The sequence below is a fragment of the Limulus polyphemus genome, unplaced genomic scaffold (genome assembly GCF_000517525.1).
Source record: "Limulus polyphemus unplaced genomic scaffold, Limulus_polyphemus-2.1.2 Scaffold822, whole genome shotgun sequence".
Lineage (NCBI taxonomy): Eukaryota > Metazoa > Arthropoda > Merostomata > Xiphosura > Limulidae > Limulus > Limulus polyphemus.
Genome location: NW_013666432.1, coordinates 237,289 through 249,999, shown reverse-complemented (window position 1 = coordinate 249,999; position 12,711 = coordinate 237,289). Strand labels below are relative to the sequence as shown.

General features: G+C 31.0%; 1 protein-coding gene across 1 annotated transcript in view; it reads left to right on the top strand.

Moving 5' to 3' along the window:
• The window catches only part of LOC106460719 (ryanodine receptor-like), a 210,205-nt gene that overhangs the window by 18,884 nt on the left and 178,610 nt on the right, over positions 1 to 12,711 (top strand). The window contains exons 14-22 of the mRNA XM_022387498.1: positions 904 to 1,039; positions 1,312 to 1,419; positions 2,303 to 2,421; positions 4,514 to 4,647; positions 6,528 to 6,766; positions 9,456 to 9,648; positions 10,298 to 10,508; positions 11,651 to 11,755; positions 12,295 to 12,398. Coding sequence (XP_022243206.1) covers positions 904 to 1,039; positions 1,312 to 1,419; positions 2,303 to 2,421; positions 4,514 to 4,647; positions 6,528 to 6,766; positions 9,456 to 9,648; positions 10,298 to 10,508; positions 11,651 to 11,755; positions 12,295 to 12,398 — 1,349 coding nt within the window. The remainder of the gene's footprint in view (positions 1 to 903; positions 1,040 to 1,311; positions 1,420 to 2,302; positions 2,422 to 4,513; positions 4,648 to 6,527; positions 6,767 to 9,455; positions 9,649 to 10,297; positions 10,509 to 11,650; positions 11,756 to 12,294; positions 12,399 to 12,711) is intronic.

Sequence of the window (12,711 nt, the reverse complement as noted above, 5' to 3'; positions counted from 1 at the left end):
TGTCAATGCATAGATCTATAGTCAGCAACTGGAACGTTTAAATGAAGCCCTTCATCAGAAATGCCCTTCACTTGTCAATCGGAAAGGTATTCTTCTCCATGACAATGCATGTTCACATGTGGCAGGTTTGATGCAACACAAGATTACGGAGTTGGGTTGGGTTGCAACACCATCTTAATGGGAAAACGTATGTAAATGTGGAAGGTGTTAAAGAGGACATCGACATGATTTTTGCTTCAAAGCCAAGTGATTTCTTTAATCAAGGCATTAACAACCTGATTGTAAGATGGAAAAGCATCATCGATAAGAATGGAGACTATTTCATTTAATAAATGTTTTGTTTTGATACCATTAAGGTGTTTGGGTTTTTTTCATCTAAAAAAAAGCGACATTATTTTCTTGATGACTTAATATATATGCAAAATGTACAGGCATTTTATTTATCATTAAATAAAAGTAAGAAAGTTCATTAAAATACAATTCTGTGACTGCAGTAAGTTCAATGGTACACTTTTATTAAATATTTCTAGCATAACTATATAACCACATTTATCAGAGTGTGAATTTATATCAGTCTAGAATGTATATAAGGCTGGTGCTTTGATACAACTTCCCATGCTAGAAGTGGATAAGAATATGTTTACATTTTCCTATGATGGGATACCAGTCCGTAACAGATTAACACCCAGCCTGGTACCATTTTACAACTGAGTAGACTGAGACACATTTTGAGTAAAGTGTCTCGTTCAAGGATACAACTTTGAACCTTCAAATTTTCAATTACAAGTTCAAAACAGTAACCACTAGGGCATGCTACCATAGGTGTATTATATATCGGGAAATATGTTTTTTTAATTCCTGTTTTATTGCAGGGAAATACATAATACTGTTTCTCATACATAGGGCATCCTAAATCTAATTCTGGAGACAATTGACAAGATTAATGTTATCACTTCTAAAGGATACTTTGTTGCCCTATTAGAAGAGGATGGTGGCCAAAACTGGGAAGCAATCTCTGGATATTTATACCAGCTTTTAGGTATGTATTATTATTATATGTGGTTTTCTTTAAGATAATGGATGAAAGAGTTTTAAGTACTCTTAAGGTATGTTTCACTTTAGAAATATGCAAGTAACTTGAACTGTAGAAATGCTATATGTAAATAATTGTTTATTATTATGTGTAGTTAATACTTATTTAGTAGATATTAGTAACAGTATTGTTTTTTTCATTCATAAAAGTCGTTTTTTATCACAATGTAATATTATTACAAAATATTTTATTTCATTTCCTCACTGTTTACAAAATAGCTGCAATTATCAGAGGAAACCACACGAACTGTGCCCAGTTTGCCCAGTCCAACCGATTAGACTGGTTATTCAGCAGGTTAGGAAGCCAGCAAGCATCTGAAGGTACAGGTGAGTGAATTAGATATTTCACTATATCATCTTGGGTAAGTAATGTGTTTTTAAGTGATACTTATATAATAATAGTACCTTCACCATCATCTATACTGTTTCAGGTTGTGAAATGCTTACCATGTAATTTGATACCATTATGAAACTAAATAGAAGTAGCATTTAGTTATGATTTGGCTGACAAAAAAATATTGTTTATAATTACGATACTTTAATTATGCAGAAGGAAAGTTCTCCCTTCTTTGGTTACACAGTTTCTGTGGTTAACATTGTGCCTGAAGTTGAAAGTTTATCTTTAATGATTACCTTTTACAGTTAACAGGTGGTTGGGTTGTACATCATATTTAGTGTAATGACAAGAATTCCATTTTGCTGTACTCTCTTTGAAGAATCTGTAATAGTTTCAAATGTTGTATTAGTGATTGAAAAAGAAAACTTTATTGGCTTCACCATGTATATTTAATGAAAAGAAATTTATATGTTTAGCAAAAATTAATTGTTTTAACACAATCTGGTTTTGTTTTGAATTTCGCTCAAAGCTACATGAGGGCTATCTGCGCTAGCCGTCTCTAATTTAGCAGTGTAATACTAGAGGGAAGGCAGCTAGTCATCACCATCCACCTCCAACTCTTGGGCTGCTCTTTTACGAACGGATAGTGGGATTGACCGACACATTATAACGCCTCATGGCTGAAATGGCGAGCATGTTTGGTGTGATGAGGATTTGAACCACGACCCTCAGATTGCGAGTCGAGCGCCATAACCACCTGGCCATGCCGGGCCTTAACACAATCTCATCACGTAGTGGTATGGCAGTTTTGTATCAATAAGTTCAATTAATTCATGGTTACTAAAACATTGTTTTCACTAATATTTATTCAAGGTATGCTGGATGTGTTACACTGTGTGTTGATAGACAGTCCTGAAGCATTGAATATGATGAAAGAAGAACACATCAAAGTCATTATCTCTTTGTTAGAGAAACATGGAAGAGATCCAAAAGTAAGTAAGAATTCTAAGGCTTTTCAAGCTTGAAAAACATCAGTTATATAGAGTTGTTAACAGATAATACATCTATGCTTTTATGAGGCATGTAAAATATTATCATGAACAATGCTCAGCTTCTCTTGTCTCTTAACCTCTTTAAAATAAAACAACATATTTTTTTTACACACATCCAAAATATGAAACGTATTTTAGAGTTTGTATGGTATCATAGTACGTGAAGCAGGATTTAGCAATATACTTATAGGAAAATAGTGTGTTGATAACTGGTCATTAAAATTACTATTAAAATTGAGAAATATTTTACCTTTTTTTTGTTACTGGGTTACTTTGAAATAACTCCCATTTTAAAAAAAAAATCACTGTATTTAAGTAGTTTGACTTGTTTAAAAGTGACGTATTAGTAAGTGCTTGTGGGTTAACTCTTTAGGTCAGTCGGTAGGGTATTTGCCTGACATGTGACAGAATTTGGGCTCAAATCTGATCTGAGAAAATATATATTGTGAAACATCTCAAAAGGGTGGCACTAATAAACCCACAAATAAAAGACAATTATATGAAAAGCAAGAATCATGATATTTTCAAAGAACACTAACTTCTTTGGAAATTAATAAACCCATACTTATGGATGGGCAGAAAAAATCCCCCCAAAAAAAATATAACCGAACTGTTTATAGGTGAGACTTCTAGGGGATGCTCAGAAATGAAACTTGGGATTTTTTTGTAATTTGAATTACACTAAATAATATTACATAATGACAAAATATCAATTCTTAAATATTTTGAGTTAAAAATTGTGGAAAAAGTTAGATTTATTAGTTTTGCTGAAATCTTGAAATTTAATATGTAGGTGTGCACCTGACACCTGAAGGATGTTCTGAAGTTTGGATAGGATTAAATTCTGAATGATTATTATCAAAAATATTGATTGTAATGATATCGTATGAGTTCCAATAGTAAAACAATATTACATATAAGCGAATAAGATTGTTACTTGTGTGATACAAGATCACATTAAACCTGTCAGCTCTTCAAGTGAACTCAGTAATACTGTAAGCTGTGTCAGATGACACAGCTAAGGTCTCTTAAAGGTCACGTAATCTTTCATGCATTTTAGAAGTGCATATAAGCTTAAATTCAACATTAAATTTTGTTTTACAAAAATATGAGCATTAGCCATATTTATATCTTAGTTCATTTTTGTTTAGACAAAATCTCATTGTAAAACAACTTTCACTAAGTGTAATAATAACTATAGCTGTAAAGATACGTATTTTGAAGTCACTCTATGTAATGTCACATACTTTTAATTTCATATACGCCATTAAAATAGACTTTTTATAAAAATCAATCTTCTGACATATATACTGTGTCAAACTATCAAACTCTAGTTTTTCTTCTTTTGATGGCTATTGCTACAAATTCTAAATATATTTAACAAATAATATTTGTGTAACACTTGGCTATTAATTTAAAGTGTTAATTATTTTTGCCTGTTTACTTCATAGTAAAGTATATCATTTGTTAGTCTTGGATGTTTCAATTTTACTTAAAAGTAAGTCTAATCTAAGTCAATCAAATCTAAACCATAGGTTAGGGAATTTGATGCATTATTGTTTTAAGTGCTATTCGTGTAGTGTATAGTTATGACAAAGTTTTCAGACTTGTTGATTTCATTTTTATTTGGACTATTATAATTTTTTTTAGTTTTAGTTAGAAATAACTGTATACTTACTAATAAAGTTTTATTTTATATTAGTAATTCAGTTGTAAGATAAATGCTATTATCATCTTTTATAGTTTTAGATTCTACCGAGTATCAACAGAATCTGTGTTATATTGCAAGGATCATTATTTCCCTTTATTTGAATTTTCTTGTTCATAGTTTCTAATAAACAGTAGATTAAAAAGCAGCAATAATAAACAGCAGTTTTTTATATATATTTTTTGTTGTTGTTGACTTTGCTGAACAAAATATATTATTATCTTTTAAGAGAAACTTCTTAATCAGTATTGCTTAGAATATTACATTTAGTTTCTAATAAGCAATCATTTGAAAACAATTGAAATAAGGGCTTTTTTCACTTAGGTCCTAGATGTTCTCTGTTCATTGTGTGTGGGTAATGGCGTTGCAGTGCGAAGCAGTCAGAACAATATATGTGATAACTTGTTACCAGGAAAGAACTTGTTACTTCAGACACAGCTTGTTGACCATGTTACTAGGTGAGATAATCTATATATATATATATAATAGCGAAATATCTGTCTATCATGCTTTGTATCTCCTGAACAGTTAACCATAAAAAAAATGATATATCAAAATTATTCATTTCTTGCAATTCCTAAAATTTTACATTGTTATCAACAGCTATCCATTAGTTTATATATGTGCTACATGGCCAATCTTGAAAAAACTTAAGAACAAAAATGTTTCTTTTTGTGATGGAATTTTCTTCTTCAACTGATTGAAAGAAATATTTCAAAGATAGGAGCATAAAAAATCCATAAAGAGAGAAATGTGTTTGAGTGTATACTTGTTGTTTGGTTTATATATATTTTCTTAACTTTTTTTTTTTCATGTTGGTATTATTTACATGCATTATATTATTGTAACATGTCAATAAATTGATTTGAATTGAATTGAATATCTCCCCTTTAACACTTCTTATAGAATTGAAAACTGCCAAAAAGCACTCATTTTGGTAGTGGTCTTTTATTGTGCTCAGTAAAATGACAAGGAAAGGTATCATCCAGCAGAAAAAATCTCTTCAGCATTTAGCAAACCTGAGTTCTCTGTTGTTTTGGGTGCACCAATGGCATAGAAACCCAAACATGTTTTGTCAACATTACATTGCAGTTGTTCTTCTTTGCTTGAAAACAAACACCATGTAATTTTCCTTATTGAAATAACACATGGAATGATAAGAGATGATTGTAAACAGCCCACTAGACAATCACGTTGCAGATATGCTCTGATTCAAGGGATTGGATTGTTTGCACATTTTATATTTATTCATCACTATTTTTTGGCAAATTACATTAAGTTGTTTCAATGAGCATCTGCTAGTAGTTCTTATCCTTCAATGAAATGTAGGTGAAATTAAATTAATAAATAAGTTCTGGGGTTGGGGATTATAAACATATTTGAATATTTTAATTTATACAGTAACTGTGGCATCTATAATTATATCTAATATATGAATGAAAGTGAAATCTGCAAATAACTAGAGTTGAAAAATAGTGAAAAAAATATGTGATTGAAATAAAAGGACTTAGAACATAAAATTTTTGTTTAAGAACCATAACTTAGTTATGATGTTGTAGTTACACGTAAAACTGATAAATATGACATAGAAAGACTTTGATGTTTTTGAAAGTGTAAATTTGTACTTTTTTTCTTTAGAACTGCTAATCTTTTTTTAATTTGCTTAATAATTCTGATGTGTGTATTTATATTATTTTTAAAACAATTTATTCTGAAGTAATACTAATACACTTTTATATTTGCTTTGAAGTACACACACCCAGAAACTGCTTATGTTGTTTTTCGTAAGGTGCAATATGATCTAGTGGCTAAGACTTAGGTTTTGTACTCAAAAGGCTGCTCGCTACATGTTGTGTCTTTGAGCAAGACACTTTACCCCAGTTGATTGAGTCTACCCATCCTTATAATGGGTAGACTCTGCAATAGACTGGCTTCCCCTCCTGGGGGGAATCTGTCATCATTCACTTTTGCTTGTGTCATTGAAAGTGGAGTTTAGCATTGGCTCCTCTATGATGTTTTAGCATGGGATGGATTTAACTTAACTTTGAGTTTCCTAAATACATAAGTAGAGTACTACATTATTATACCTTTTAAGGCACAATTAAAATGTTTGTTTGTATCCTTCCTCCTAGTTTCTTTGTTTTGTAATAAAATATAGCATTCAAGTTTCTCTGCCTTCCAGGATATTAAATTATTTCATCTGTATATGATGATGTGGAAGCTAAACTACTGCCATAACTAAAACGTTATTTGCTTAGAATCTTTAAATTATAAGAAAGTATTATTTTAAACATTTAACTCAATATATTATAACATCTTAGGTTTGCTTCTGTTTTAGTATGCATCCAAGCATTTATGTCGGGAAGGTGGATGGTTCTGTAATGTTTCGAAAATGGTATTTTGAAGCGATGGTTGACCACATGGAGAAGGTTACTCATTTAGAGCCTCATTTCCGGGTTGGTTGGGCCAACTCCATGGGCTATGTACCTTACCCTGGTGGAGGTTTTAAGTGGGGTGGTAATGGAGTTGGAGATGACCTATACTCTTTTGGTTTTGATGGAGCTCACATGTGGACAGGTAAAATACTTTTTTAAGACTATTGTGAATTCAAAAATATTGATAATAATATTAATGGCTTAATGAGAGGATTTATCATGGCATGATGTTTTAGGTAAATGTGTGACAATTGTATATTGGTTGTTTATGCTAATGGCAGTATATATAAGACTGGTATAATAATTGGTTATAAATATATATATATAGCTTAAAAAGTGTTTGGTTGTATATGTAAAGCCAGTGAAGTGACTGATCATACTGATGTGATTATATGTTGATCACAGCAAGTTACCTACTTAAATCAGAACTAAAAATAAACCTGGTAAGGAGTAGAGATAATGTAATATACTATTCTTACATTCTAACTTATAAAGATTAGAATGAATTGTTTCATCATTTGGGTACCCTTGCATTGTTAGTCTAGTATATGAAGTTAAGAATAACCTAAATTTAAGCTCATCAAACTTTATGAAATATTACTGGGTTTATGGCTGAAAACATTGAAAAATATTCTCTATAATGAAAAATTATGGAAGTGTTGTCTGTAGTAGTATAGATTCATTAATTTAAAAACTGGCATATGCACATCCATTGACAAAAGGAATAAGAGTGGTGTGGAACAGTGACTTCTACAATAAACTGTAACTCAGAAGTTACGGGTCACAATTTGCATGTCCCGACTTTGTACAGAGTGCCATTTAACATGGTATTATGCATTTGATGTCAGAATTATCGACATGTCATATTACTCCTACGTTGTTGATTTCACAAAAGTTCATGTTAGAGTAGAGAAAATACTATATAATATATAGGGATATTGAAAAAAACTTTTTATATCCATTTAGCAGGCTATATAGATTATGTAAATACAACTTGCAAACTGTATGATGGACAAAAAATGTTTTTATTTTTCATGTGAACATCATCTTGTCAGTTAAACTGACTTCAGCATTTCACAGATATAACTTTAGTAACATATTTACAGAATTATAGTCAGAACCTATGGAAATGATATGTAGATCTTTATACAGGTGCTATTTCAATGTCCAGATGGTAAAACACATTCACATGTGCACGTACCAAAAACAAGCATTCACTTACGGCATGATTTAGAAAAACCAGTTAGAAAACAAAGTCATTATGAGTCATTAGTTTTCATAATAATAATAATAATGTGATATTTTCAGGTCAAGTATCAGATAGGCAAACCTGCAAATAACAGCAGATTCAGTTAAGAAATAAACGGAGTCTTTTATAGTTGGTAGCTTAACTGAGTTTTTCAAGTGTTAAGTAATGAGTGTAGACAAATTTAAATAAATGAACAAAATCTTTATCATGACAAATAAACAGAAAACACAGTGTGTGTACTTGCAAAGATGCAATGATAGTAACCTCTACTAGGCTGTGTTTAGCTCCAAGATTGACTTCCATTAAACTAAACACAATGGGCTTCATTTAAATAAATTTGTACTGGTTTTAAGGTCTATGTAGTGCATGATTATGCATGTGCTTTAGTAATTATTGTTAGTATGACAGTAGGCAATACTTTAATTTTGTTCATCATTTGAATCTATTAAGTTACATGACATTCTACCTTTTTACATTTCCAATGGAGATGAGTATACCTTGTGCTTTTCTGTCTTGGTTTAGTCATGTGATTTAAATAAGCTGGTACAATGGCTGGATGAATTATTTGGCCGGGTTACCAACTTAGTGATCTTGATATTTTCTGAAGTTGTTTTTGCTTCTCATGACAATATAATCAATAATCATCATGATCTCCCCTGATAATAACAGAAAAGTGATGTGAGGGTATTAAACCCACTGAGTGTTATTTTAGAAAGACTAACAATAACTTGCATGCTTGTATTGAACATTTGAAAAATGTAGCAGCTGCAGAGTCAGAATCAGTTTCTAATTGTGATTATGCTGTTGTTTCTTCAAGTTTATCCAGTAAAGTTCCAGTCTAAATGGTGCAATGAATTCAAATAGCTTATCAAATTACTATAGATTGGTATGAGAGAGTATAGATTAAATAAGAAAAGCAAGTTAACTAGTACTTCAACATCATTTTAATTGTAAACTGTAAACACTAAACTGTTTAGTGTTGCATACCAAGTAAAGTTCCAGTCTAAATGGTGCAATGAATTCAAATAGCTTATCAAATTACTATAGATTGGTATGAGAGAGAATAGATTAAATAAGAAAAGCAAGTTAACTAGTACTTCAACATCATTTTAATTGTAAACTGTAAACACTAAACTGTTTAGTGTTGTATACCAAGTAATCTACACTACAGTTTATCTCAACAAATAACGTTGGTTACAGTTTTATCTACTATAAGTAACACCACAACATTGATTGATTAAATCTAGTTTGGCTGCAGCTAAGCAACTGTACCCCAACGTTTTGCTTGTACCCTTTAAAATTACCCATAGGAGGTATACAGTGTATCCCCATATGTGAAAAGTATGAGGAACACTGATCTTATTTCATATGTCATGTTTTCCTAGGTGTTGTCGTAAGAATTAATGATGTTGAATATTCCAAAGACTTCATTAACTTCTTACTGAAATTATGAAGTTCTGTGCTAGTAGTAATTAGGTCTATACTTAACTAGTTTTAGTAAGAATATTATTATAAAAGATATTTTTATACAGCACTTATTTGTACAATATTCTTACTTACTGCAAAAATTCTCTTCTTAAAGCTGGACGGCATAACTTGGTTCGTCATATCAACAGCCCTTACATCCAGAAAGGTGACGTAATTGGTTGTATCCTCGATTTGAATATACCCATTATTACATTTACTGTAAATGGTGTGAAGGTGAAAGGTTGTTTCAAAAACTTTAACACAGATGGAATGTTTTATCCTGTTATCAGCTTCTCAGCCAGACTCAGGTATTTATAATTTTTACCTGTTTCTCAATATTTTCATTGTCACTCTCTCTGTCTTAACTTTTTAAATTTTTTTTTGCATGTATCTATATCAGAATCTTTAGTTGTGTGTCTCTGGCTACACACACACTTGCACATTCATGTTAGTTATAATAATGTGTTAGAAAGAGTGCAGTGAAAATTTATACTAACTTAGGGAATTATGGGAACATTTGTTACACTATAAAAGTTTTTATTTATATTGTTAATATGTATTATTCACATTTATTCTCAATGAATGATTTTTATTTTTTGTGTTATTAAATTTCAATGAGTTTTTTGAAAGAAGTAGTGAAAGATGAACATGGTTAAAGACATTACATCTAAACTTTTCTTGAACTTTGATATTTGGTATGCTTCAATATAAATAGTTTCATCATAACGTACCTATTTAATATTTATGGAGAAGTTGATGTGACTATTAACGAACTGTTTTAGCCCAAAAGTGCTATATATGTGTTTTTGTACAGATGTATAATAATTTCTGTTTTCACTTTAATGTTTCTAGTAAGGCTAATATAGTAATATCTGATATCATGTTATTAGTGAAAGAAAAATTTTTTTATTTAATGAAAGCCTTGTTCTACTAGTTTGAAAATATTCTGTTTGTTAGTTGTCGTTTCATGTTTGGAGGAGATCAAGGTCGACTACGGTATGGGCCACCAAATGGACATTCACCTCTAGTAGAATCCTTACTCCCACAACAGATATTGACAGTAGAGCCCTGCTTTCAGTTTGGAGAAGTTAATAAGGGAATTTTGTATGGTCCAGCATTGGAGTTAGATGATATAGCTTTTGTACCTGTACCAGTAGACACTTCTGGAGTAAGTTTCATAAATATTTCCTACGAGACTAATGTCTTACTGGGCAAGTGATGTTGAATTAAAGAGTATAGATTTGTAAAATTCTTATGCATTTTATTTTTAGAGAAAGGTACTAATTATTATATAATTTCAGAAGTTAGAGAAAGTGAACAGAGAGAGAGTTAAAACAAGCCATAAGACATCCTTGTAAGGATTAAATGTGTAACTATAATAACAAATACCAGTATGAATGACCTGTAAAGAATATAAAGATGAGTGAAATTGTTAAAAAAATAAATAAATAAAACTGGCTAGAAAACATGAAGAGTGGCAGCACCAAAAATGGAGGGGGACAACAACGTTTTTGAGGCAAAATAAGACATTTTTATACTCACGTGTAATTTTAAAGGGACTCGTTATTCCCCCACAAACTTGTGCTAAATTACATTGAGCTGACATTGGGTTTAAAAAAAATACTTTGTATTGAGTTTTGATGCCCCTCACAGCTCTTGTAAAGGATCGGGAGTTTTTTCTTTGGGGGGGAGTGTGGGTGGATAACAAGTCCCTTTAAAAATAAACTGATGAATAATGTTGTTTCGAGCATTAGTTAATTGAATAAATAATTATTTAGTGCAGTAGTACTATTAGTATAAAAGTGTAAGGTTAAAGGGAATATCTATTTTGTAGGATATATCTGGTTGACTTCTAGCATACAATAAAAAATAACATCCTGTAAAATGTTAGTGCATGTGTTAACATGTTTTTTTTGTTATACACATTATATTTACTCTATATATCTAGGATTAAATTTTGGGGTGGGGATGAGGGGCAATCTAGAGGGCAAGAAAAAATATGGGCAAATGCTCCTCCTGTAGTGCTGCCACTGGCCATGGAAGGTGTTTAAAAGTTGGGCTGAGGCAGTTTGTAATATACTGACATTGTAAGGAATGTTCAATCTATTCTGTAGTACGAGAATTCGAGCTCTTTTTGTTAAACGTTAGTAATATAATAGAATAACAAGGCAAATCATAACTTGTTTATTGAATAAACAGTTATAATGAATATGACCTCTATAAATATTGTACTATACCTGTAAGTAATCATTGATTTTTTGTGTGTGGTTCTAGGAGGAATCACTTTTAACTTTTTTTCTCTCTCTGTAGGTGAATCTTCCTGCATACATTGAAAATGTCAGAGATAAACTTGCGGAGAATATTCATGAGGTGTGGGCAATGAATAAAATTGACAACTGCTGGACATATGGAGAGGTCAGTTTATTTACTTTTTAATAGTCTTATAATTATTTTTATTATTATCCTATGTACATTACATAATGAGCAATATAGATAAATACATTAATATGCTTATATATAATTAAATAAATGAAGTGTGATGCTAGTATAAAACATATCAAGTTTGTTGGATGTTTGGTAACCTGTAACTACAAAACATATTTGTTATATAAATCTTAGTTAGAAATATTTATTTTAGGTGCAAGTAACTCTTTATTTACTCAGATTAAATATACTCATTTGGAAGCTAGTATTAGAATCATCACAATGGTACAGACAAACTTCATTATGAAATATTAGGTAGACTTAGAACTTTAGTAACTTTTTAGCACATCTCTATCAAACAGGTTCATGCTGTACATCACAATTTAAAGATAAAGAGGAACTTGAGACTATGTTAAAGTACATTTTGTAACATACATAATATATTTTTATATTTGAACCGCCAGTTTTAAGGATCTACTTAGTGTACATTGTAAAGTTAACCTGTGAAATTAATGTTAATTTTTTCACAGATTAGAGATGATGTTCTGAAAAGGCATCCATGTTTAACATCATTTGAAAAGCTTCCCAGTGCTGAGAAGAAGTATGACACTACAGTTGCACTTCAAACACTCAGGTTAGTTTTATGTTATTAATTTTAATTTTTTTCTAGATACTAATCACTTTTTAATAAACTTGAATAATTTGTTGTGTACATTGTATTTTTTTTGTATTTTCAAAGAATGTGAATACTCCTCTAATCAGGACGTGTTTTAGCTTTGTTTGTTTGTTTTGAAATTTGTGCAAAGCTACACGAGGGCTATCTGCACTAGCCGTCCCTAATTTAGCAGTGTAAGACTAAAGGGAAGCCAGCTAGTCAGCACTGCCACCACCAACTCTTGGGCTACTCTTTTACCAATGAATAGTGTGATTGACCGTCACATTATAAT